This window comes from Myxocyprinus asiaticus, chromosome 32 (assembly GCF_019703515.2).
Source record: "Myxocyprinus asiaticus isolate MX2 ecotype Aquarium Trade chromosome 32, UBuf_Myxa_2, whole genome shotgun sequence".
NCBI classification, from domain to species: domain Eukaryota; kingdom Metazoa; phylum Chordata; class Actinopteri; order Cypriniformes; family Catostomidae; genus Myxocyprinus; species Myxocyprinus asiaticus.
Window position 1 is genome coordinate 3651664 of NC_059375.1, and position 23080 is coordinate 3674743.

At 41.6% G+C, this 23080-nt stretch overlaps 1 protein-coding gene across 1 annotated transcript in view; it reads left to right on the forward strand.

The window, feature by feature from the left end:
* The first annotated feature begins 7441 nt into the window (after positions 1–7441).
* Positions 7442–23080, forward strand: part of LOC127423006 (double C2-like domain-containing protein alpha) — an 85016-nt gene continuing 69377 nt past the window's right edge. Inside the window, exons 1-2 of the mRNA XM_051666973.1 lie at positions 7442–7519; positions 17838–18145. Of these exons, the coding sequence (XP_051522933.1) occupies positions 17842–18145 (304 nt within the window). The 5' untranslated portion in view covers positions 7442–7519; positions 17838–17841. The remainder of the gene's footprint in view (positions 7520–17837; positions 18146–23080) is intronic.

Below are 23080 nucleotides of genomic sequence, written 5' to 3' on the forward strand. Positions count from 1 at the left end.
TATACACAAGTTTTATTTCTATTTCTTCTGCTCCAAACTTACTTCAAACTTACTTCTCCGTCTGCTCGTATGAATGTAACACATCATAAGAAAGTTTCACCGCTGTTCAAATACACTTTGGATCACATCATTTATATGTATAAATGTTTTCCATCTGAAAGGACTAAATATTAAATGAAACAAATGACAATAAAATGTAAAGTAATCTCTTCAGTAATAAAAATACTTTTTGAATGTAACTGTATTCTAATTACCAATGATTTCAATTGCAACTGTAGTGGAATACAGTTACTTATATTTTGTATTTTAAATACGTAATCCCGTTACATGTATTTCATTACTCCCCAATCCTGTATATATATATATACTATATATTTGTTATATATATACAGTGTGTATATACTTCAAACTTACTTCAATACCAGTGTAATACTAATGTAATACTAATGTACACTTTGGTTGAAACTTGATTTCATATGTTATTCTGAGATACACTATATTGCCAAAAGTATTCGCTCACCCATCCAAATAATTGAATTCAGGTGTTCCAATCACTTCCATGGCCACAGGTGTATAAAATGAAGCGTATGTCCAAATATATATATTTTTTTCTGTATATATTTTAATACAGTACTGTTTATATATATATATATATATATATATATATATAAATATATGCAGTGATAAAGAGGTATATCTACTGTATATTAATTGACGTAAATTATTTATGATTGATTCATTTTAATAAATATATAATTTAAAGTTGTTGATGTTAAAATAAACAAGTAGTAACAATTAACACGTCAGTAGTTTGTGTACACTCAAATATGTATATGTATGCAAATATGTTAATACAAATTACATGACATTTCTAAATAGCCAATCCAAAGGAGAATTAACTAATGGTCTGTTGTTATGTAATGTTATTTAATGTTTTATAAAACATTTATAATGTTATAATGTTAATGTTTTTAATGAAAGTCATTATAGTCAGTCCTACCCAAAATATAACTTCAAGTCAAGTAGGGAAAAAATAAATAAATAAATAAAAATAGAGGGAAAAAATAATACAATAATTAAAATAATTAAGCTATTTTACAATCGTCGTGAATGAACCAGTCTTGACCTGAAGATGGCGCTGTTTCTCATATTCATGATGTCTAAATGTACTAACGCCACTGAATAGCAACTTTCGTAAAAACAGAATGTTTCAACTAGTTTTGAGCTAGCAATACTAATTGGGAAATAATGTAAAAGTGATAGCAGTGGTTAAAGTATTTCTAATCAAATTATTTAAAATATGATTTGTCTAAAACATCTAGGTCTTGTCATGTATGCTCCTAAAATCAGTGATCGTGAAGTACTTGGGAGTTTTCATTGCCTTTTTCTCCCTTGCATGTGCATAATGTCTCTGATTCCTTCTGGCTATTTGCAGGTTTATATTTGAATGTGTAAAAAAAGAGATGCAAATCCTTGCAAATAATTCAAGGCATCAATTTTGGGGCAATACAGTGTGTTTAATAACATGCATATGTGTTTAATCAGTGTGTGTCAGTGCAGTACTACTGTAGATGAAGGTGTTATGTGGTGTAAAACAGCCTCTACCTCCAGCACTGCTGTCAGAGTGGATCATCTCACAGTAGATGAATATTCAGCAGCCTGCATTCTCCAACACTCTGGAACTGCTGGAGTTCATTCTACTGCTTAATATGACAAGAATGACAAGATTTATCATTAGTAGTAGTAGTAGTACTTTTGGACATGTATCATGGTAATACCATGGTTTTCTATACATGTACCATCAATGAAGTGGCATATCCTTGGTATATGAATATGCCAATCAGGGTATCTGGTATTGCTATCAGATACTGTAGCTGTAGCCTACCATTGTACTGCTACAGTAAAAATGTTTACAAGGGTTTTTTATTTAGATTATACTATGGTGAAGAACATTTCATCCCATGGGTCAGTTGGGCAGTATTGGTCATGTGACCAATATGCCAATAGCTGCAGGTCAGAGATGCCAGCCGCATTTTTTGCACTTTGTGTGTTTGTACGTTTGTGTAGTTTAGGGCATTCCTTTATACTTTACAGCCCGATAAAATGTACCGTTCATGCTCAGGCACAACAATGTTATCATATCTGTTAAAGTTATATACATAAATACCAAATCTTTTATTAATTTTACAGCTTATCAATACATTTACATCACTAACAAAAATGTACCAAAAAGTACCATGGTACTACCATTTTTGGACATGTACCATTGCACTAATATGATCTTTAAAATGCTTTGGAGTGCCACATAAATACCATAGTATATATGGAAGTATGTTATTTTCTGCTGGGGTCCTAAATTTAAACTCTAAACTTGCCCCTTGCCTTCACAAACACACACACTAGTCTATGCTGTCATGATACCAGTTATTTTAGAGGCTCTTCTGTGTTGCTTAGCAACAGGACCTATAATGAGAGAAAACTACAGTGAATTAACAGTGCTGTTTATGGGTTCATGTTTGGACTGTCTGCATGTCATTGACATGCTGTTTATAAGCTTCTGTAATGTGTATGTGTGTTTGAGTGTGTTATGGTGTTTCTTCATATTGCGCATACACTGCAAGTAATGCTCTCAGTCTAAATGAGGTAAAAGTGTAAATTGTACAGCACATGAGGCAATGGGCACAGGGGCTGTTTTTCACTTTGTCACCTGTTTTTCCGATAAGTTTTCGTTCCTGAAAATACTGTGTAAATGCTCTATATAGAAATCCGATAATTTAAACCGCCTCTGGAAGTGCAGTAAAATTTTGCTTCCAGCATTTTTATCATCACAGAAGTGAACTGCGTGGGAACAGTAGATTGGATTTTATCAGTTTTGTAGATACATTTATGTGTCCAAGTATAAACAGAAACATCAATTTAAAGCTACAAAATTAGAACACTTTTGTTATATTCAACTAAGCTGTCTACACTTCCAGCGATGCAATAAAACTAGAATGTTCCTGTTATAAAAAATAATACTGTCTGAAAATTCAGCGACATACCAAAACTCAAACGCTCCTGTTTAAAACAAAGAGATCTACATTCCCAGTCACACAACACAATAAAACTAGGACACTTCTGTTTTTATTAACAAAGCTATGTATATTGCCAGTGAAACAAAAACTAGAATTCTCCCATTATGAACAACAAAGCTATTTACACTGCCATTGATGTGATATGACAAAACTAGAATGATTCTGTAATAATCAATTAAACTGATTGTACTGCCATCGACAAGATGCAACAGAACAAGAATAATTCTGTGTGTGTCTCCTCCAGTTCCTTGTTCTGAGCCCCACATAAACCTGCCTCCCTGTTATGCCGGGAACCACTCTATATGCTGCTCTATCCGGACACAGTGCTCCATAGTTTCCTTTCTGCAGTGTGATACTTTTCTGCAGTGTGACGGCCTGATGATCTGGCGATCCAGATGGGCAATCGACTCCCCCTGCGTCATGTGGTATGCCCGCACAACTGGGGTTCAGGGGGACTTCTCGACACCCTTGCCTACCCCATCCTCCTCTGAGCCTACTTTAGAGCTTGAGCAATGCAGATTGGCAGGATCCTCACTGCAAGAGGCAGAGAATCAGAGGCATCACAAACCCCAAGGGACTCTGCCTTTACTGTGATAACTCCTCTTAACAGCCCTGGTTTGTGCAATCTCCTCCCAGCCATCTTGCAGTGGGGCAGCTCTGGAGCACTCATCCCACAAATGGTTGGTCCTGATCAACTCCAGGGCTGAAGACAATTTTTTATGTCTCTCTCATTTCAGGTAACCACTGTAAGGAGATTTTTTGCTTGCTTGTGTCACATTTTGACCTAATTGTCCTCAGTCACCCGTGGCTAATAAAACACAATCCTCACATAGACTGGGCCAAGAATACCATGATGACCTGGAGCTTGTTCTATCACTCATATTGCCTAGGTTCTGCCTTGTTTCCTGTCTCTGGTTTCTCTGTTCCCTAGGAGGATGCAGTGTAACCGTCAGGGTCCAAGTGGTGTGACATGATCTTTTGACAGTTGGTCGCATCTCTTCCTCCGCACCATCCCTATGATTGCCTCCATTGACAGGCACCTCTCTCCCCTAGCAAGAAGCTGTGGAAAAGTATACGATTACCTTTGATGTCATTGGCCTTTGAGTTGTAGTGAGGGTTCGTCACAAAGTGGTCCAAATCAGGGAGGGGGATGAATGGAATATGGCCTTCCACACCCCTAATGGCCACTTTGAATACTGGCTCATGCCCCTGGGGTTGACCAACGCCCTGTCCATCTTTCAAGCCCTGGTCAATGATGTGCTGTGTTATATGATAAATCAGCATTAGCCTCTATCCATCATGGATTCCAAATAATCCCCTATATATGAATTGGCTACATCACTGTACTCTCCATCAACAGCTGGTGTCTGGTGGGTGTTCTGACGCACTATTGCTGCCATTGCATCATCCAGGTGGATGCTGCACACTGGTGGTGGTTGAGGAGATTCCCCCTATACTATGTAGAGCGCTTTGTGTGTCTAAAAAAGCACTATATAAATGTAATGAATTATTAATTATTATTATTATTATTATCTAGCACGTCTGCTGCAGCGGCTGCCTGAGATCCAGCTTTTTGTTAAGGCGGAGAAGTAATCATTCCATGCTGAGTTGGTTCTGTTCCCCCAGAAACATTATCTCAACTAAGAGGATCCGCATGGACCCGGCTAAGGTGAGGGCCATCTGCAACTGGCAGTTTCTAGATTCCTGTTAGCCACTGCAGAAATGTTGTCAAGAATTAAAGCCAGTTGGCAGCCCTCATGACTGCACTCACCTTCCCAAAAATGTTAATTCTCTCGTCCCCCCCAAGCCCAGGCAGTCTTGAAATCACTTAAGGCTCGCTTCTCCTCAACCCCCATCCTTTGCTCTCATGATGTCCAGTGGCAATTTTTTGTTTTGGTGGATGCATTTGAGATTGGGATTGGGGTGGTTCTCTCCCAGTGGTCCCCTAAAGAGGGCAAAGTTTACCTCTACACCTTTTTTTGCCACCTGTACCCAGTTGAGCAGAACTATGACATCGGGAATAGGGAACTGTTAGTGGTTAATTTGGCCTTGGAGTGGTGCAATTGGTTAGAGGGTTTGGCCATGCCTTTTTTAGTCTGGACTGACCATCTAAATCTGAAGTATATATGTCCTGCTAAAAGGCTTCTCTCTTCTTCTGGGTTCCAAGATTCTTAATGAACTCTTAATGAACTCTCTGACACTCTCTCCCACCAGTTCGCTGGCCCAGATGACAGCCCCCCTGGCTTCCGACTACCAGTGGTTTTGTTGGCCTGTCAGTGGAGATCTGTCAGTTCACTGCCATCTGTTCAGTCTTTGCCAATAATAAAACCCCCATATGGTATCCCATTGGTCACCTGCTACCTCGGCCAACAGCCTACCCTCTTCCCCTCACAGAAGTCTAATGCTTTGTTTCCCATGGCCTATGCATTTATTGCCACTGTACCTGAAAAAGGGAATCTTTTCATGCCTGAGACAGATCAAGTCCATGGCAGACCCTTGCCAGGCTGCAGTGCCAGTATATATCTGTGGGCAGATTTGGCTCTACACCATGGACCTCCCCCTTAAGGTGCCAGCTCAAAAGCTGCCTAGTCTAGCAGCGGTACGGATCAGGCTTCCTGTGTCTCTTTGCAGGGTTCTTCCCATTTTCCATGTGTCCAATGAAAAGTCTGTCCACCTCAGCCTTAACCATCCTGCTAATCCTTCTCCCCCTCCTCCTACTGTCTTATTGATACAGTGTCTACAGATACATTGTCTTCCCAGGAGCTTGCTGGATGCCAGATGCTGGGGGCCGAGGATTCCAGTATGTTGCCATTTGGGAGGGATGCTGTGTACCGACTCGGGATGGTTTGTTGATCAGGGAGTATCCCCTCTGGCAGCCAGCTGCCTCCATTGAAGCACCTGGAGGTGCATCTGGGGAGGGGGGGGGAGGGGGGGCACTGTCAGGACTCCGGGCTGAGCGGTCTGGTTTTGCCCTTGTGTGTTTTTGTTGTGTGTTTGACAAGCGACACGAATCAGCCTCAATCATGTGGTTTCCCTGCAGGGACATCCACATGCCGACCACCATTTCAGGGTGTCCAGGAAGCAGCGTCATCAGTGGCACCTGTTCTCCATCTCCTCGTTAATTTCTCCCTTATTTATTTTCCTCCTGTTTGCAGTCTTGTGGTGCTCAATCCTGCTATTTCTTTTTTCCTGTTGGTTTCTGTTTGCCTTTTTGTATAGTCAGTTTTTCTGATAAGATTACAAATCCTGTCCGGCTACTGGTTACGCTTTCTGCTTTCCTTTTTTCTGTTTGCCTCATTTGGGCTGTTCTCCTGGCTTTGACTTTGCCTGCCCTTTGGTTCATCTCTGTTGTGTCGCTCTGGATTAGTTTGCCTTTCTGCCCTGCCTGCCCACTGCTGATCTCTGCCAAGCCCTGGACTGGAGATCTACCCTCCTACTTTGCTCTTTTCTGCAAGTTATTATGTTTGTGTTTCAATAAACCCCCATGAGCATGAACTTTCTGCATTTGAGTCCTCTTTTTCATATCCTGACATTGCCATGGATGTGACGCAACAAAACTAGAACACCTCCGTCATAATCAAGGAAGCTGCCTACACTGCCAGGGAAACAACGCAACAAAATTACAATGCCTAAGTTATAATCAACAAAGCTGTCTACATTGCCAGAGATGCAGTGCAACAAACTAGAGCATTTCCATTACAATCAATGAGGCTGTGCAATGACTTGTGCGCTTGCAGTGTAGAAAAGTGAATGTAGGTGTTTTATCAGAATGAGTGACAGACTGAATAAATCCACATGAACAAACTGCTGAAGCAGCAATTACTGAAGATAAACACTGAGTGTGTATGATTACATGCACAAAAACAGAAAACAATGAAGGGGAAACAGCTAAATTAAACTGTCACTTAACAGCTAGGAATAGCTTTGTTGTCTGTTATAGACAGACGTGTCAGTCCTATAATTAGAGAAAGAGAGAGTTTACGTACATAGGGTGACATCAAGGTCTGGCACATGGATGCTGGTGCTAAACTATCTGTGGCTCCGACACATGGAGTCTCTCACTCTCATTTTCTCCCTTGATTTTCCCCTTCCATTTTTTCTCTCCTCTTCTTCTAATGTGTGCAATTGTGACACACATCTCTCTTTTAAGTTTAACTAGATGGATTAAAACTAGAGGCAACACTGGTCTCTCTCTTTATCTCTCTTTATCTCTCTCACTCACTCTCTCTCTCTCTCTCTCTCTCTCTCTCTCTCTCTCTCTCTCACACACACACACACACACACTCTCTCTCTCTCTCTCTCTCTCTTAGCGCAACTGACTGTTTCTCTTTCTCACATTCTTCATCTCTCTTTCTCTGTGTATATTTTCTTGTCAGCCTGTTAGTTCTTGTGTCTCTGTTGTGGATTTCACTCCTTTATTACTATTGTTGTCACACATCACTGAGGTAAGAAGTGATATTTCACACTTTTTTAGATGATTACTGTTCCTCTTTTTTCATCTTCTTTTTCTCTATTCACTTCTGTATTTTTACATATGACTTATTTTATTACATTTTCAGTTCTTTGATTTTACATATTTTTCATTTCAACATGCTGACATTTATGGCTACAAGGTTTATACAGATCAGGGTCAGAAATTATATTATATAAAATGTGTACAAAAAGTGCTTCTGAAAGTAGTGAATTGCTAAGTGTTTTGTGTTATCTAAACTTCAATATATACAGTATATTTGTAATTAATTCTAGATCTGGTTATGGGTAAATGTATAGGTTTAGTGCCTCTCATAGTGACCTCTCTGTATTACAGATACTTTTGCATTTGATGTTGATTTGATTTTATATGTAACAGCCATAATTGTAAACATTTTGGTATTTGACATAAATGGATAGCAATTATGTGTTTTTTGGTAAACCATATAAAAATAGGTTAACAATAGTTTAAAACAAAACAACAATAGAACAAAATAAAAATAAATGGTTCAAAACCCTCATAAAGTTAAACAATGACTTTTTTAATTCAATTGTATGGGGCAAATATTGCCCTTTTATAATAAAGTTTATTTCTGTCACTGATACAGACCCAATACAGATCATCTATTTCTATTATTCTCTATCATTCTCTAATCTTCTTTAATATTCTGTGTTCTTCTTTATACTACTACTACATCTTCTGTGTGTGAATTACCACCTCGATTACCTAAGAAAAGTCAACATCTAGGTTATCAATAATAAGCATTAATAATACTGAAGCAATAATATGTACTTTCAACATCGTCTGTTTATTGCTATTTTACTTCTTAAATGGTGGAATCTTTCTTTTCTGTCAGAGGTCCTTTTTTTTCAGAATAAAAATAGTTTTTTTTTTTTATTTGCAGTGAAAGTGGAGCAGTGACTGAACCTGTTGTTTTATGGTCATGGTAATGTTGTGATATGAACATAATGCAGATAGCGGAAGAGGACTGGAGAGGATGAAGGAGTGTTTGGGAGTGATGAGTGTAATTAGAGGGGAGAGCAGGGGCTTATAGAGGGGGAGGGCTGGATTATCACATGTTGCCTTTCTGTAACCAAGATGTTCTTGCCTTCATCATCTAGAAGGCATCGATATGACAGTGAGTTCATTTAGGGTCTCAAGAAGTCTGTCAATAACATGCCTGGGTAACATTTCACCTCAAAACCAAAAGAAAATCTCAAATATATTTTTCTTAAAGAGAACGAAGCCTTTTTAAGACAATTAAGATATGATACATTGTAACATTATTTTCATGTCAATTAAGCATATTTCCCCCCAAATTCACATTAATGTTATGCAAAAAAAAATAAATAAATAAAAATGTTTTTTTTTAATAATATTTCAAATGAAAAGTATTTATCCGTCATGGTAGTATTTGCTGTACTGCATTAATTGATTGTAATTTAAATACAGAAAATCATTGTGTCCAGACAGGATTATTTTCAGGACAGTTTTCCAGTAATTATCATTGAGAATAATGAGAAATACAAACAAACTCAAAAGTAAAATATCCGGATGGATGTGAATTTGGGGGAAAATGTGTTTAATTGTCATAAAAATAATGTCACAATTCCAAAACAATTTCATTATTTTGATTTTGAGGAGAAATATGACCCGTTCCAGCTGTTGTTCTGAGAGATTCAACTCTGTGTGTTATACATATTACTTGTGCTCAGTATACATTTATAACAATTGGGGATTATTATTGCATGGATTATGAACAATTTTACTTCAAGTATACAAAAATGTACTTCCTACTGTAGTTTTTTTTTTCTTTTCTATTTTTCTTGACTATTTGATTCCTCTCTTTACTACTGATATTACTAATGTGTGGCAATGAATAGCAAGTTTATATATAGCAGTATTATTGCTAAATATGTGTTAGCATTATACAGTATGCAAAACAGCGAATTGCAGTAAAACAACCAATGACTTTTAACTTCTCTACTGTCAAACTGACATGTTATCTTCAGACTTATCTTGACTGCAAACAACATGTGTCATAGTTGTAATAGTGTGCATAAGTGCAATAGTCTGAGTATTTTCTAGCAGTAGCAAGTCTCTGTACTTGCTCTGCAGAAGCAGCAGCAGCATCGTAGCAGATTTAGTTCACCAAGACCAATATCCTATCAATATGTCATACCCACATTAAAATGCTAAATCTTTCCATGAGTTGTCATGACTGAAATAAAAGAATATGCCGAACTACTCTCACCAACATTTCTTTTTTCCAGAATTTTAGACTTTTTTCTGGTTTATAATCTCCAATACTCAACACAGTGTTAATAAAATGTCCATGGGCACATTATGTGTCAACTACAAATAAACAGTTTTATGTGAAGAATGTGTATGCATAGTCAGTAGATCATGTGTGTTGTTGATTTGTGTGAATGTGGGTTTGAATGAGTGTTTGTCTGGCATCATGCTGTGATCCAACAGTCCTGTTCAAAACCATCTGCTGCTCATTACATGAAGATGCTCATCAGTTGCTCTCTTATTTGTTGTCATGCTGTTGTGCTGGCACGGGTCTGCTCTGGAGGGCAACTGAAACGGTTTCAGTTTTTTCTTTTTCAGAGCATCTATAGGCCTAATCAATCACCAAATCCACACTGAGAATTTGGGGCTGTATTCGAAGTATTATGTTGAAAGTTTAGAATATTATGCCACTATTGGAATTAAGCCACTATTTTCTGTAAAGCTTCTTTGGAAGGATACATAACAAGCACTATGCAGACAAAACTGGCTTTCAGTGATTTTAGAGAATTTCAGATAAGAGTTCTGAATGACTGCTATTTTTAAGCCCCACATCTTTCAGCCCTCTAAAGCTTTCACAGTGGAAGGTAAAGTCTTCAAAAGAAACAGGACATAGGGATGATCACTTCTGAATAGGAGAACACTCAACTGACACTATGATACACTACAGTAGTGTGCAACCTTTGGCTTGCTCACTGGAGGCTTAAAGATAAAAATATTAAGGTATAATTTAAGGCATGAAGTTTTTCAAAGAAACTTCACAATGCTGGAACCTAAAAAATAAAACATAATTCCAACAATAACATTTAAATGTTTGTATCATTAAAAAAGAGAATTGTGTCATAGCTGTCCAAATGTGATCTGTAAGGTCCAATTGACCTTAGTGGGTGTCAAAAAATGAACATTTACCATAACAGCAAAGCACCTCACTTGTGTTTTCCCAGTAGTTGAGGGGTGGTGTAGCCTACACCATCGCCTCTTTGTAAAAAAGTATTTCTTTGCCCCTAAATTAATTCCATTTTAGTGAACTGACAGTTAGAAGACAAAACTGGAAGAGCGGTGCCCTGAAAAAGTGCCGGGGGCTGAATAAAGTCAATATGGCGGCTGTAGGATGGTATAATGAATGGAGGCTATTATACCTTCTATTATTAAGGTGTAATAGAAGTCCTGCAATTAAAAGCTTTTTGACAAAGGTATCACCTGGGGTCTCATGAATAAAGACTTGCATAGGTTTTACACTATATTGTGGTGTTCGCCTAAATTGGTAAACGTGCGTATACGCTCACAAGTATTCAGATTTGTAGAACCTGCGCAAACTTTATAAATCCCAGTTAGCGGAAGATTGTGCATACATGTGTGCGCTTTATTCCCCTCCCTGTCTTCTAACCCGACATAACCATATATGGAGCGTATACCACCTGTTTATACCATGCATAAACAAGAAAATCAAAAGATAATACAGCTGCATGTGAATAGATGCTGCTGCTAAAAATCATTTCTTTGCCTCATCTTTGCCTTGTTTTAGTCTAAAAATATCTAAATATTCTTTAAACAAGTTTAATTTACCTGCGAAACATAATTGTATGTGAAGACTTTTTAACACATAATATTTTATTATATCTAGTGTAACGATGTTGGCAACAGGCAGACGAAGAGACGATGGTGTGAAGATGAACCCAAGTGCAGTTTATTTTTCAACCGTGTAATTGAAAAACCCTAACTAAAAACGTGAACATAAACTAGACTTGACAAAAACTAGACTTGACATGATTATAGACTTAACTTAAACATAACATAACATGACTAGAACAAAACAAAGTTACATACACAATACCTCACACCAGAGAATGGCAAACATGAGGGCTTAAATACAAGGACATGGGTAACAAGTAAACAAGACAACCAAATTACAAGACTAAACTAATAAACAAGATAAGACTAAATGAACTTAAACCAATGAAAAGACAAGACTAATAACAAAGTAATCAAACAACGAACCAATGAAAACAAGACACATGAACAGGGGAAACACATGACAAGATTACATGAGGGAACAGGAACTAAACTTGAAAAGACATGAAAAATATGAACCAAAACACAAACGTGACTTATCCCGCCTCTAGGGGCAGCTCCCGACGCCCCAAAACATAATAACAAAGTTAATAGGGAGCTGGGGGGGGGGGGGGTTGTGGCCCAGTGAGACAAGGCGTGGAGCATGGTAACAGGGCAAAATCAATGGAAAGTTGGGGCCCTGAGAGCCTCGAGGGGTGGAGCCGATGGGGATGAGGACCAAGGCGGAGCCGCAGGGATGGAGGTCCCCGGTGAAGCAGAGGCGGGCCTGGACCGTGGAGCAGAGGCTTGCTTGTGACATGGCATGGAGCAGTCTGGGGCTTGGCTGAGACATGGCATGGAGCAGACTGAGGCTTTGTTGTGACATGGCATGGAGCAGACTGAGGCTTGGCTGTGACATAGCATGGAGCAGGCTGAGGCGTGGTTGTGACATGGCATGGAGCAGGCTGCGGCGTGGCTGTGACATGGCATGGAACAGGCTGAGGCGTGGCTGTGACCTGGCATGGAGCAGGCTGAGGCGTGGCTGTGACATGACATGGAGCAGGCTGAGGCGTGGCTGTGACATGGCATGGAGCAGGCTGAGGCGTGGCTGTGACCTGGCATGGAGCAGGCTGAGGTGTGGCTGTGACATGGAGCAGGCTGAGGTGTGGCTGTGACATGGAGCAGGCTGAGGCGTGGCTGTGACATGGAGCAGGCTGAGGCATGGCTGTGACATGACATGGAGCAGGCTGAGGCGTGGCTGTGACATGACATGGAGCAGACCGAGGCGTGGCTGTGACTTGACATGGAGCAGACCGAGGCGTGGCTGTGACATGACATGGAGCAGACTCTGGCGTGGCTGTGACATGACATGGAGCAGACTCTGGCGTGGCTGTGACATGGCCTGGAGCTGACTCTGGCGTGGCTGTGACATGGCCTGGAGCTGACTCCGGCGTGGCTGTGACATGGCTTGGAGCTGACTCCGGCGTGGCTGTGACATGGCCTGGAGCTGACTCCGGCGTGGCTGTGACATGGCCTGGAGCTGACTCTGGCGTGGCTGCCATGACGTGGGGCAAAGTCGTGGATGGCAGAGCCATGGTAGGCTCGAGGAGCAAAGCCGTAGAAGATAGAGCCGTGGTAGGCTCGAGGAGCGAAGCCGTAGAAGATAGAGCCGTGGTAGGCTCGAGATTAAGAGTCCTGGATGATTGGGAAAAGACCCTAGTGGTCGTGAACATGAGCAGAGTCTCGGGAACGACCTCTGTGGTCGTGGGTGTAGACAGAGACTAGGGTATGACCTCCGTGGTCGTGAACAGGGCAGAGACTTGGAAACGAACTCTGTGGTCATGTACATGGGCCGAGACTCGGAGACGATCTCTGTGGTCGTGAACACGGGCAGAGACTTGGAAACGACCTCCGTGGTCGTGTACATGGGCAGAGACTTGGAAACGAAAGCCTTTCTCCTCCTCCTCCTCCTCCGGGAGGCTGAAGTTGGCAATGCAGGCTCTGGGACGGACGAGGCTGGCAACGCAGGCTCTGGGACGGATGAGGCTGGCAATGCAGGTTCTGGGACGGACAAGGCTGGCAGCTCGTTGGCCGTGGCAGGCGTGGGCATTGGCTCGTTGGCTGTGGCAGGAGTGGGCGTTGGCTCATTGGCTGTGGCAGGCGTTGGCTTGTTGGCCATGGCAGGCATGGGCGTTGGCTCGTTGACCATGACGTGGGACTCCCGCTCGGCATCCGCCTCCCCCACAGTGAACTTCGAACCAGTGATCTACAGGGCAAGGTCGATATACTGAGCGAGGCTGAGAGAACTGCGACCACCAGGCATCAGGGAGGAAATTGGCTCAGTTATTCCGAAACAGAAACAGTCTTTGAGGGCGACCTCATTAAAGTCCACCTCGCTGGCCAGAGAGCAGAAGTCCCCCACATATTCCTCCAGGGATCGATTCCCCTGACGTAGGCGCAGTAGTCGGTCCACTGGGATCATGGTTGGCGGTGAGGTATTATGTAACGATGTTGGCAACAGGCAGACGAAGAGACGATGGTGTGAAGATGAACCCAAGTGCAGTTTATTTTTCAACCGTGTAATTGAAAAACCCTAACTAAAAACGTGAACATAAACATGAACTAGACATGACAAAGACTTGACAAAGATTTGACAAAGACTTGACCAAAACAACGAAGTTACATACACAATACCTCACACCAGACAATGGCAAACATGAGGGCTTAAATACAAGGACATGGGTAACAAGTAAACAAGACAACCAATCACAATGACTAAACTAATAAACAAGATAACAAGACTAAATGAACTTAAACCAATGAAAAGACAAGACTAATAACAAAGTAATCAAATAAAGAACCAATGAAAACAAGACACATGAACAGGAGAAACACATGACAAGATTACATGAGGGAACAAGAAATTACATGACATGATCAGGAACTAAACTTGAAAATAAAAGACATGAAAAACATGAACCAAAACACATAAACGTGACATCTAGAATATATCTTATTATATTATTTGATGTGTTATTGAATTCATTTTTGAGTGTATTACGCATTAACCAAAACTAACTTATGCTTACTAGTCAGTCACCGAAAAACACGCTCCCTCCTAATCAGTTCTTGCACTAATTCTTCTAGAAAAGTTAATGCTGCCATTGTCATTTAGAGCTGCATTCATCCGCATTCATGTCAACTCATTTAACTGCTTACACTTTAATTTCACAGAAATAAGTAAAATGCATGTAACATGTATCAATTATTCATGTTCAGTGTAACTACTACAGTGCACACAATTGGCAAGTAATAATTAAGCTTCATTACATTTCCACAATCCATCTTTAGACATCTGCTACAGGAAAGAACACTCATTCTTAGTTGCAATCTTTTGCCAGTGGCGTTGCTAGTTGACCAAGCACACCAAAACAGTGTGTACGTAAGGGGTAGAGCTTGCGTGGAGGTGTGTACATTTACACATCAAGTTTACTTTTTATAAATCCCATCGTGAGCGTGAGAAGCGTCGTACGCAACATTTGTGCATACGCAACATTTGTGCATACGCATCGTTTATACATGAGGCCCCTGGTCTTATATTCTAGGGCATGCATGTGCATAAGCTGAGACGGTCTGAAATGTTTTATTTTTTTTAGTGTGATATGAATTAAGCAAAGTTTATTACACCATTGTTGTCATATTTTATTGCCGATTTTAATATTTTATTATAACGTGATCTTGGCTAACTTAATTTCAGTCTTTCTCCAATTACATTGGCAAGAAAAAGTATGTGAACCCTATAGAATTATCCACTTTCTGCATTAATTATTCATTACATGTGGTCTGGTCTTTTAATAGTCCTAATAATAAGCAAATACAATCTGCTTAAAGTAATGACAAACAAATAATTGTAGTTTTCATGTCTTTATTGAACATGTTGTTTAATTATTCACAGTCCATGCTGGAAAAGTATGTGAACCTCTGGGCTTCTGACTTCTAAATAAGTAAATGTGAAGTAAATGTAAGTGTAGGTGTGGAATTTAGAGGTGCCCTGCTGTATAAAAATAGTACAGTCTGGGTACTAACAGAGTCTAAACTTCTCAAGAAGCATTTGAACTATGCCCTGATCAAAACAGATGTTGGAGGACCTTAGAAGAAGAATTGTAGAGATGCGTTAAGCTGGACAAGGCTACAAAACATTTCTAAAAGACATGGATGTTCACCAATCCACAGTACAACAAATTGTCTACAAATGGAGGAAATTCAGCACTGTTGCTAGTTTTCCTAGGAGTGAGCATCCAGCATAGTTCACCCCAAGAGCACAATATGCAATGCTGAAGGAAGTGAAAAAGAACCCAAAGTAACAGCATAAGTTCTGCAGAAATCTCTTGAACTTGCTAAAGTCTCTTTTCATTTGTCAACTATAAGAAAAACACTGAACAAGAATGGTGTTCATGGGAGGACACCACAGAGGAAACCACTGCTCTCCAAACAAAACATTTCTGCATGTCTCAAGTTTGTGAAAGACCACCCTGATGCTCCACAAAGCTTCTGGAATAATATTCTGTGGACAGATGGAACAAAATGTAACTATTTAGCAGAAACACACAACACTATATTTGGAGGAAAAAAATGCACTGCACATGCAACACCAAAACCTCATCCCAACTTTGAAGCATGGTGGAGGATCATCATGGTTTGGGACTGCTTTGCTACATTGGGGCCTGGACAGCTTGCAGTCATTGAAGGAACAATGAATTCAAAAGTGTATCAAGAGGTTTTACAGGAGAATATCAGGGTAGTGAGCCGTCATCTCACAGTTGGGTTATTCAGCAAGACAATGATCCAAAACACACAAGCAAATCAACAACAGAATGGTTAAAGAGGCAGAATATGTGTGTTTTGGAATGGCCAAGTGAGAGTCCAGACTTTAACTCAATTGAGATGTTTCGGCATGACCTGAAGAGGTCTATTCATGCAAGAAATCCAGGAAATATTAATAAACTGAAACAAATTTGTATGGAAGAATGGTGTAAAATCCCACCTCCGTGATATACAAGGCTGATCAACAGCTACAGGAAATGTCTGGTGGAGGTTATTGCTGCTGAAGGAGGTTCTACCAGTTATTAAATACAAGGGTTCACAAACTTTTTCCAGCATTGACTGTGAATAATTAACATATAAAACATGAAAACTACAATTAATTGTTTGTCATTACTTTAAGCAGACTGTGTTTGTCTATTAGGACTTAGGTGAAGATAAGACCATATTTTATGAATAATTAATGCAGAAATGCGGGTAATTACAAAGGGTTCACATACTTTTTCTTGCCACTGTAAGTGCATGACTGCTGTACATGCATGTCTAGAAAATAGCTGCCTGAGGGCATTGCCAAGATGACCGCAGAATGAACTGACTTTAAGAGGACTTAAAAAAAACCTGGAATTTCTCTTTTAATTTGAGTACAACACTAATCCTAATGGGACCAAATAAGAATCCTCTAAGAATCAAATTGGACACTTGATCAGTCTATTTTCATGGCAGTGATGCAAAAGCCCATGGGTAGCTGACACATAATATGTCTTTGAGCTTTACTTTTTATTTTTAAATCTGTTGATCCAGGAGGGTGGCACGGTGGGTAGCACTGTCACCTAACAGCAAAAATGTCCCTGGTTCAAGTCCTGGCTCACCCAGGGCATTTCTGTGTGGAGTTTGCATGTTCTCCCTGTGTTTGTGTTGGTTTCCTCTGGGTGCTCCGGTTTCCCCCCAGTCCAAAAAAATGCAGGTTAAATGAATTGGAGTCTCTAAATTGCCCATAGGTGAGAGAGTGTATGTCTGTATGTGTTAGCCCTTTGATGGACTTGCCACCTGTCCAGGGTGTTTCCCTGCCTTCAGCTTGAGACAGCTGGGACCATACAGAGAACAAGCAGCTATAGAAGATGGATGGATGTTGATCCAGGATATCTGTTGATCCAGTTCAATCAAATAGAAGAATTAGGTCATGCATCCAACCACACTAAAACAAATAACTGGTTTAAGCACATTCAGTGATCTGGACACATTTGCCACACTTAAAAATGTATGTCTTTGCATTATATAACAAAACATAAAACCAAGTGGCATTTTTTAAAATGTAAATAGCACAAGCACACTTTTTGAGCAAACATTTTACAAAAATAATTTTTCTTCTATTTTAAAATATAAAACAATAGATATACTGTTCAAAATGTAGACAAAACATATTTGGACACTGTTTTTATGACGAACTTTCATCCACTAAAAAAACTCCACAACAGTTGCTTGAAAATCGTAGCAAAAATGGGGCAGAAAAGTCTAGCAACATTTGTTTGCTGATGACACTTGCTTTGGCATTTTACATCAATTGCAATGACATTCAGACATTTTTAAGTGTGTCTTAAGTGTTCAAATGTGTGTTTGTGTTTTTTTAGCACGATGACAGTGCGTAAAGGAAAGCGGATGGGGATCTCCATCCAGGAGCACATGGCGATAAATGTCTGTCCCGGCCCCATTCGACCCATCCGTCAAATATCTGCCTACTTCCCACGTCTGTCTCCCACATCCTCTTTCTCTGACTCACTGTCGCCAAACCCGGCCAGCGGTCCATCAGGAGCTGCAGGGGATGGGGGTCTGCTTTCCCCTCGCTCAGCGGCCGCTGCTGGAGGCAGTGGGACGCTATCAGCCATGAGCAGTATGGACACATCTATCGAGATTGACAGCTGTGACAGCGATGACAACAGTGAGTCACAAGACCTCATGTCTAACAAATTAAAAAAAAAAAAGACAAAAGGGATTCTTATTCATATTAAACCAGTATAAGCAACATGATGTCTCATAACATATTGTTATACTGTATGTTGACTAGCTGGTTTTATTTGTTAAAGACCCCATGAAATGGTTTGAAAGAGAATGGTTTTCCTTCCAGAGCTGTTGTATTTCCTATTCAAACAGGATATGGGGGCAGGGCATATCAAACAGTTTGTTCATCTTAAAACAAAAAAAACAACAACAATATTCTATAGTTTAAATCAAAGTTTGGCAAAACCATTATTTGCTCCTTGCTATTGCTAGTCAGTGGCAGGCAAGGTGGTTTATAATAGTTGAAAAGAGATACTTTAGCATTCCCATGAATCTCAATGGCAGTTGCTCGGCAAAAGTACACAACTTGGTGGGTCCGTGAGTTCTAGAGTTTATTTTTTTCATGAGTTCTACCATCTTTTCACATGGAAACATAAGTCCATACTATAAACTGCTAAAAATGTTAATCATTAACCCATAAATGTGTTCAAAATGCTGACAACATGTATTTAAAAGCAGGCCTGATAAAAGTTTTTATTCTAAGTCTTAATGTAGCCGAAACCTCCGTTACACTCTGTGGTAGCATGTGGAGTAGAGAATCTGCTGCCCACTCCACAGCGGCCCTTTTATCTCAATGTAATCTGTGGTCAAATGTGGAACTGTTACGTACCCTAACTGACAGCCATTAGGTCAGTGTAATGAAGATCCTGAGGTTCAGGGAATGAGGAAGCAGGAGAGGGCAATTCCAACACAAGAATGTCCTTTTATTTGACACAAAAAACAGGTTTGCTTCAAGCGCAACAGTATACCTTCAACATAAATATAAACGGCAGCGGCCAACACACACGTAGCTTCTCAGCTGGGCTCTCTCTCTCGACTGCTGCTGTCTCCTCTCCTTAAAAGCCCCAATCACTCCTCACTGAAAAACAAGACAGGTGTTAAGCACAGGTGGAAATCATTCACCACTCATCTCCGTTGCTTCACTCTCCACAGCACGGCGCTCGGCCATGCCTCTGCCTCCACATACCCCCACCACCGTCTCAGGCCGGGGAATCGGGGGCGTGGTCCGAACAGAGGTTGAAGGCCCTCCCAAGCAGGTAGAACTGGTGAGTGAGGAATGCCCACTTGATGGACAGACACTGCTTTTCTATCATGCTGTACCTACTGTCTCTTACTGAGAGCTTTCTTTCTAAATTAACAGCCAAACAGCCCCAGGAACTGTCTCACCCCCTTTTTGGACTTAGGCCTCAGACAAGCCACAATGGCTGCTGTCTTATCAATTTGGGAATGCACTTGTCCGTGACCCAAGTGGAAGCCCAGATACCGTACTTTCACTTGCCCAACTGCACACTTCTTCGGATTTGCCGTGAGTCTCACCCACCTCAGCGACCTCAGGACAGCCCTCAAATGCTGGATGTGGCGCTGCCAATCGTTGCTATAGATGATGATATCATCCAGATAGGCAGCGGCATAACAGTGTTTGGGCGAAGGACTTTGTCCATGAGTCACTGAAATGTTGCCGGGGCCCCAAACAAACTGAAGAGTAACAAAATGGTGTAAGCCGAACGGAGTGGAAAAATATGTTTTTTTCTCGGGACATGGGAGTCAAGGGGATCTGCCAGTATCCCTTTGTTAAATCCAGTGTTGAATAAAAACAAGCCGCACCCAACCGATTGAGCAGTTCGTCAATGCAAGGCATTGGGTATGCATCAAATTAAGACACCGCATTCACTTTTCTATAATCCACACAAAACCGGACTGACCCACCACTCTTAGGGACTAAGACTACCGGACTGGCCCAATCACTGTGGGATTTTTCTATTACCCCCAAATTAAGCATAGACTTCAATTCCTTCCGCACTACCTTTTTTTTGTGTTCGAGTAAACGGTAGGGATGACTGTGTACCACTACCCCTGGGGCCATTTCAATATGATCCTGTATCAGATTTGTATGCCCGGGAAGAGGTGAGAACACATCAGAGAATTGTCCTTGCAACCTGGCAACCTCCGTGATTTGGGACGGTGAGAGGTGGTTTCCACAGGGACGAGGTTGACTTGATCGGTGATTTTTAAATTCACCTCCAGACCGAGCTCCTCCCTCTCCCGGACCACTGTCGCCAAAGTCACGGGGACCGCCACTCTCCATAGTTTTACAAGGCTGAGGTGATAAATCTGACATGCTCTACCTCTATCCGTATGCGTAACCTCAAAATCGACTTCCCCGACTCACTGTGTGACCTCAAAAGGCCCTTGCCACTTTGCGAGTAATTTAGAGCTTGATGTGGGTAGTAATACAAGGACTTTATCTCCCTGTGTAAATTCCTGTTGCCGAGCCCCCCTGTTATACAGCCGGGATTGACGTTCTTGAGCCTATAGCAAATTCTCCTGTGATAGCTGCCCCAATGTGTGGAGTTTTGCTCTCAGGTCAAAAATGTATTGAATTTTGTTTTTGCTGTTTGAAGTTCCCTCCTCCCGATTTTCCCTCACGATATCTAAGACACCACAAGGCTTACGCCCATACAATAATTCAAATGGGGAGAACCCCGTGAAGGCTTGCGGGACCTCTCGCACTGTGAATAACAGGGGTTCAAGCCACTTATTCCAATTCCGAGCATCTTCGTGCACAAACTTACAAATCATGTTTTTCAGGGTTTGATTAAACCGTCGACCAAGCCATCCATTTGCGGGTGGTGCGCGCTTGTCCAAATATATTTAATACCCAATAATTCGTACAGCTCGCATAGTGTACATGACATGAAATTAGTACCTTGATCAGTGAGGATTTCCTTCAGAATCCCCACTTGGGGATACTTTTTCACACTTTTGTCTGAGCATCCTGCATCACTCTATACAACTGATAATTTATATAGAAAAGTATGGATATGCGAGTGCAATGTCTGGCTGGAGGCGTTGACCATCAATAATTTTCACTTGATCAAAGGCGTGCCTGAGGGTCTCATCTTGTGTCTGCTCCAGAGGGAAATCCCCAGCTGAGAATACTCTAAGGGCTGGGGAAGCTGGGACTTCCCCCTCCCTTGCATCATCCTGATGTGGAGCTGACACAGACAGCCCCGGCTCCAGCCAGCGAAACGCAAACCACACACCGAGACACTTTGGTGCAGGACCCATCTGCACATAATCTCCCCAATAACGACTGAAATGCCAGCCAATTTGTACCCAAAATCAGCGGATGTGTGAGATGAAGACTAATCGCCACCATGAAATTGAATAGCCATGGGCTCTAAGGGATATTCGTGAACATCCCCATGTACACACCTCACCTTCACCCTACATGCTGTACCCAAAGCCTCCCGTTGAACCAAGCACTGGTGAATCACGGTTTTATTACAACCCGAATCCACCAAGGCTTGGTATGTACCCCCTTAAATACTCACAGGTATCTGGTATATTCCTGCTCGGTCGGGGGCGGTATGTGGCATGTCAGGGACCCGGACCAACACGCCCATATCAATCGCTGAACATTGGTCCTGGAAGTCGCCTGGCTCCCCGTAGCACCAGCACACCGGCCCAGACTTTCCGGCCTCAGACACTGTAGGATGGCCCGCTTCAGATCCAGGTGCTCCAGGAGGTTACCCACCAGCAGTTGTTGGGCCGCGAACTGAGCCTCCCCAGACAAAAGCGGCAGCATGTGGACCACCCACTGTGTCTGGGGCCAGCCTGACCCTGCAGCAGCTTGCTCGAACAGCTCAATGAAGGCTTCGGGGTTGTCCTGGGTTAGGGTTATCTTGTCCAGGGTGATCTAAGGTGGGGGTCCCGTGGCCAGTGTCGCTGCTGGAGTACCACGTGGCAGTAAGCTCTGGAACAACCGCCGGTCCTCCGACTGGGTTCCACTCAAAATTCCAGGAGGGACTGGTGTCGAGTCTGGTGGATGCCAGCGAGGGTCTTGATGATGTCTGCCAATGGCGAGGACTCCATGACAACGTATCTCCCTCAATCCCAAGTTTCGGCACCAGTGTAATTAAGATCCTGAGATTCAGGGAATGAGGAAGCGGGAGATGGCGATTCCAACACAAGAATGTCATTTTATTTGACACAAAAAATACGTTCGCTTCAAGCGCAACAGTACAGCTTCAACATAAATATAAACGGCAGTGGCCAGCACGCACGTAGCTTCACAGCTGGGCTCTCTCTCTCTCAACTGCCGCAGTATCCTCTCCTTAAATGTCTTAATCACTCCTCACTGAAACAAAAGACAGGTGTTAAGCACAGGTGGAAATCATTCACCACTCATCTCCCCTGCTTCACTCTCCACAGCACAGCACTCGGCCATGCCTCTGCCTCCATAGTCTGAAATTAGTCTGCCCCACTTGCTGATCAATGAAGTGCCAAGCCCAATGTTGCAACATATAGGGGCAGATTTACTAAGAATGAATTGCCCCCACTAAAAGTGCCATTTTTTTTTTGCATGTGCTAACTGTGCAGGTTTAGCGCCCGATTCACGAAAATAATTATGCAGATCAGGCAACTGCTCAAACACGTCCACAAAATTGTTGCTGAACGCAATTTGCAGGCGCAAATCTGATCTCGTGATCCAATTCTGAGCACAATATAGCCGAGGATGCCGCAGACCACCATATCTGACCCACCCTGCTGGAACTGAACAGCATCACTTTGATACAGACGCCTGGATCATCTCTTAAACATGCAGAATGTGTGCTTGACGACACTGCACATCGGGATATATGTCAGGTTATAACACTCTTCGACATCTTTTGATGAGTATTTGATTAATTACTGTTGAAATGATCGGTTGAAAATAATAATAATAATAATAATAATAATAAGTTTAATTTATATAGTGCCTTTCCAGAGCTCAAGGACACTTTACAATAGTAACAAAATAATACTAAAACAA